Genomic DNA, 5,266 nt, shown 5'->3' on the forward strand with positions numbered 1-5,266 from the left:
TATAATTTATTTATGTTTTTTTAAACCATTTTATTCAAAACCGGATATAATTCTGTGCAGCATATATTTGGCCTTATGGCCTTCGCACACCATTGCACACACACCAATGAAAATTAAGCGTTTTGTTTTTGTTTTACAGCTCAGGGCCCTGGAACCCAAAGCCAGCCAGATGTTGCTTCAACGTCATCGCTTCTCACCTCTCCTACCTCCTCTCGCTCCTCAATATCACCTTGTCCATCACCAAACCTGCTGAATGCTGACTGGGTTGACAATTTTGAAGTTCCTGTTGAAACATTTCCAGAGGCTCTTATCCAATGTCTTAAGAGAGGCAAGCGACCTGAACCGAGTTTAAGGAGAGAGATGATAAGAATTGTTGCAGCAGAAATGATGAAGGTGTGTCCGTCTCCTACGAAGCAAGCTTCTTCAGAAATTGCCAAAAAGTTAGTTGGCAAGTATCCAACATCTTTAAGGGATGTCATCGAGGGAGAAGTCGTGGGGCCCGGATACCACAGTCTTGTGAAGCAGCTTCAAGCTCGTGTAGACAACAAAAGGAGGCATGTGACCCCAAGAATTCAGAAACGCAAACCCGTGTCAGACGAATCTGATACAGACGACGTCGCGGCAATACTGAAAGCGTCAGTCCAAGATACATACGGCTGTGTTAAGTGGGATATGAAGTTCATGCCAATCACAGAAACTCAGGAAAGCCAAAATGAAAAGAGAGAGAAGATGAGGATTCTGTGGGAACAAGGCACCTTCAACCCAGACGAGGTGAAGGAGTTGGTAGAGTCTACATACTATTCGCAGCGTAAGGCAATTAACGGTGGAACAGCGCTTCAAACGTTGAGAGAAGAGTGGCCTTTTTTGTTTCACGAAATTGGGATTTCTTCCCACTACCGGGAGCTGACTGGACAGCCACTAACAGAGACATTCCTGAGAAGTGTGGGGAAGAAAGGGAAACAGCTCCTAAACTTCATGGCAACTGTTTGTGCAAACAAGACCAGACGAGTCTTTGAGACATTGACCAAGCTGAAGTTCCAGAGAGGGCAGTTGGAGGGCTGCTCGGAGGACGTGAAGGATATGCTGCTTTTGCTGCTCTCCTACTTCAATGAAGATGAGGCAACCCTGTTCCACTACACTGAAGAAACCAACCAGGCAGATGACGTTCAGGTGGACTGCTTGCCGGCGACGCCATGCATCATTGTGTGTGGTAAGTGAGGTTTTTTGTTTTTTGCTTTCTGTTTTGTTTTTCCCCAGCTGCAGCTTTGAACACAACTGTAACATACAGCTCCAGGCCTTTTTATTAGAATAGCATGAAAAAGTTGATTTATTTCCATAATTTCATCAATAATGTTAAACTGTCATGGATTGTAGATTCATGGCCCAGTTTTTTAACTATTCCAATCATTATTTTTTTCTTTTTATATACGTTGGCCTTCCAGCTAAAAAAAAACATGAATTGAAAAATTCGCATCATTAGAATATTACAATAGAATCACATTTTTCTTCATCAAAATTTGGGTCACATTAAATCAGTTGAAATTTGGTACTTTCTACATACCATGCAATGTTCAATACTTGGTTAGGACTCTGTCTTAATAACGGCCATGATGCGTTTAACATTGAAGTCAATGGCAGAAACAGTGCATGGGAGTTATGGAAGCCCAGATATCCTTGATGCTTTGCTGTCAGCTGTTCTTGTTTGTTGACCTGGTGTCCCACACTTCACTCTTCAATATACCCTGTAGATTTCCATGCCACGTTTCGGCGCTAACTCACCAGTTTAATTCTAAATCACCAGAAATGAAACCCCATTGAAAATGAATGGGGTTTTATTTCTGTTGAGTTAGAATTAAACTGGTGAGTTAACACCAAAACGTGGCATGGAAATCTACAGGGTAAATCAAAGAGTGAAGTGTGAGACACCAGGTCAACAAAGAACAGCTGACAGCAAAATATCAAGGATATCTGGGCTTCTATAACTCCCATGCACTGTTTCTGCCATTGACTTCAATGTTAAACGCATCATGGCATGTTATGTAGAAAGTACCAAATTTCAACTGATTTAATGTGACCCAAATTTTAAACTTTTTCATGCTATTCTAATAAAAAGGCCTGGAGCTGTAAGGAGATCTGCAAAATAGCTGTACAAGACCTTAAAGTGATACTGTTCTATTTTTGGAAATAAGCTTACTGTACACCTTTCCTTGAGTTACATGGTTGAGCTTTACCTTTCTCCTGTACTTCCTGCTGTTCTGAGTATGACAGTGCAATTTTTTTTACCTCTAAGCTAGCCTTTAACATTGAGTCCTTTGAGACCAGCTGGTGGCTAGCTGGTCTCATAGGACTCAATGTTAACTGCTAGCTTAGAGGTAAAAAAATGCACTGCCATACTCAGAACGGCAGGAAGTATAGGAGAAAGGTAAAGCTCAACCTTGTAACTCAAGGAAAGGTGTACAGTAAGCTTATTTCCAAAAATGGAACAGTATCACTTTAAAGGTGTAGATCCTCTCCTTATACTGTATGTAGAAGTCTCGGGTAAATCCTTCACATTCTCAACAGATGAGTGGTGACCCTACTAACAAACCTGTAATGCCTGATATTTAAATCTTTACAGGGGCCTCCTGCTACAGTGCCAAAAGATTCATGCTGAGCATCGATGGCAAGATCGTCAATGACAACATCACCCAATTCATCGCCGCCATCAACGTAATGTTCGGCACCTACTACTGCCTGAACATACACTATCCAGTGCAGTTGAGGTCAACGCTGGAGTTCCTTCAGAGGTATGTGTGTGTGTGTGTTTGGGGGGGGGTTAACGGTTAACAACCCAGCAGCGGGATCGCCATCTCCTTCTGCTAGACGGCACAGGAAGAGCACTACAAAATTAAATGTTCAGTCTACTAATTTGCGTGTTGATGGTCAAGTCATCAGAAACTGACTTCATAAGGAGATTAAGAGAGCCTGGTATCCACATTTAAGGTCTGTTTACAAGGCACCCTCATAACCCTCCTCACGAAGTCCGTTTCTGATCATTTAATCAGAAACCCTCACATCAGTGGACTGCAGAGCCAATTTTTGCAGGGCTCTGGCAGTGCTTTTGCTGTGCCACCTTGCTTAAAGGTGCACCGTGTAAGATTGTGGCCAAAGTAGGTATTGTGACTATACTGCATATTCAAATTCGGCTATTAGCAGCACAGTTTCATCATTTCATGAATATGAATAAATGAAACCAATATTTACTAGTATGACCAAAGAACAGTAAATACAAGAAATTCAAAATGGCAAACCATGGAGAAGATCCCCCTTTTCATGTATGTAAAATTCAATTTTAACAGTCATAATGAATACTTAAAATTTGATGGTGGTAAGTATTTGTTAAAGGGGTAAAATCCATTAATGGAATGATGAACCACTTCTGGAAATGAACTACTAAAAATATTACACAGTGCACCTTTAAGGAAAGAGATAGTGATCCTACTACTGAGTTGTAAAACATCCCCTGATGTACTGGCATATCTCCTCGCATGTCCTCCATGCTCTGGACACAGTACGTCACAGAAGTATACCATTGTTTTACTGTTCTTTACTTAATGGCCTGTTGTCATTTCTGCACAATGCAATTCCCCCTTTAAACTGCACTAATTTCAATATTAAGCCCCTTTTTTATTTGTCTAGAAAATAGTGGTCTTCCCTTTCCTTTTTGATTGCAGCTGTCTGCTATTTAGCCTAATCAAAGCAACCATGCAAGGAACATTAATAAAGTAGTGGTATTCATTTTTTGTTAAGGGCAATTCAGAAAAGGGACAAGATGTTCAAAATGGTGAACTAGCACAGTTCTGTTGCTTCACTCTTTGTTGTTTGGTCAAAGTAGCAGACTGTACTGTGCTCAAGGATGGAAACGATTCGCATCCCTAAATGTGGTCATTACAGCATTGCCATCCAGTGCTTTGACCAAATCTTGGAAAAGCATGGTTATAGTTACGCCATCTTGAATGCTGTGCTCTAGAAAATATTTGCTGTACCTCAAGATGTTGGACAACACGCTTTTCTGTTGCACGCATTGTCCCCGAGTACAGCATGTACTTGTTTTGTTCTGGGCACATAACACATCTCAGGGTTCCCCATGATATAGAGCCAGATGTTTTACCTCTTTCTTGTAGTGGGTTTCATCAGCCTTGATGAAACCCACCATGTTTGTGTTGCTGTGCTCTAGAAAATATTTGCTGTACCTCAAGATGTTGGACAACACGCTTTTCTGTTGCACGCATTGTCCCCGAGTACAGCATGTACTTGTTTTGTTCTGGGCACATAACACATCTCAGGGTTCCCCATGCTATAGAGCCAGATGTTTTACCTCTTTCTTGTAGTGGGTTTCATCAGCCTTGATGAAACCCACCAGTTTTGTGTTGTCCGCAAAGTTCACCTGGGGCCTACACTACAAAGCTGGTTCAGCAGTAAAGAGGTAAATAATCTAATAGAAGAGCATGGAGTCCTCAAGAAAATGAGGACTCCGCTCTTCTATTAGATTATTTACCTCAACTAAACCTGGGCTGTGTTTTTCGACAACATATTTGCTAACTGGTTAGCAACAATGCTTTTGACAAACTGGGTCCTGTTTTTTCTCCTGAACCAGCTTTGTAGTATAGGCCCCAGCTGGTGGAAGCAGACGGTGCCTTTCGAAATACAGTGATTCGATATCAGAATTTTTTTTTTTTTTTAAATGGGGCCGAAATTGTAAAATATTGACCTTTTTTCTTTGTTGTCAAAGTTGTCTGAACATGGCACACCATGTGTATTTGGGTGTTTCAACAACTGTGTTTTTGTGTTCTTACTTTACATAGGTGCTTTTTCAACATCAATCCAGAGAAGGGCACAAAAGTCGAGACGAAAAAAAACAAGAAGCAACTGCCGGTAAACCCTAGGGTCCTTACCCTCATCGCTGATCTAGCAGATCATGAGTGGAGAGAGACTAATTAACACTCTGGATACCCACTCCAGCTATGTGATGGCTTCATAGGTACGCACACTCATGCTCCCAATCTAGTGGTGCCACTCCTTTAGCAGTGCCACATGTAGGCCCACATACTGCCCTACACCTGCCTTCAGGTGCATCAATCTCTTGCATACGCGCGCACACACACACACACACACACACACACATACACACACATATACACACACACACACACACACACACACACACACACACACACACACACACACCCCTACCTCTGAAAGAACTCCAGTGTACATACGCACACAC

The 5,266-nt window shown here is 41.8% G+C and overlaps 1 protein-coding gene across 1 annotated transcript; it reads left to right on the forward strand.

Annotated features, from left to right (window-relative positions):
* The first annotated feature begins 384 nt into the window (after positions 1-384).
* LOC134460248 (uncharacterized) lies at positions 385-4,980 on the forward strand. Its single transcript, XM_063212695.1, has 3 exons — positions 385-1,210; positions 2,618-2,786; positions 4,845-4,980. Exons 1-3 carry the CDS (start codon positions 385-387, stop codon positions 4,978-4,980), a joined length of 1,131 nt encoding a protein of 376 aa, XP_063068765.1.
* Positions 4,981-5,266: the final 286 nt, after the last annotated feature.

Source organism: Engraulis encrasicolus, chromosome 12 (genome assembly GCF_034702125.1).
Source record: "Engraulis encrasicolus isolate BLACKSEA-1 chromosome 12, IST_EnEncr_1.0, whole genome shotgun sequence".
In the NCBI taxonomy this organism is placed as follows: Eukaryota; Metazoa; Chordata; class Actinopteri; order Clupeiformes; family Engraulidae; genus Engraulis; species Engraulis encrasicolus.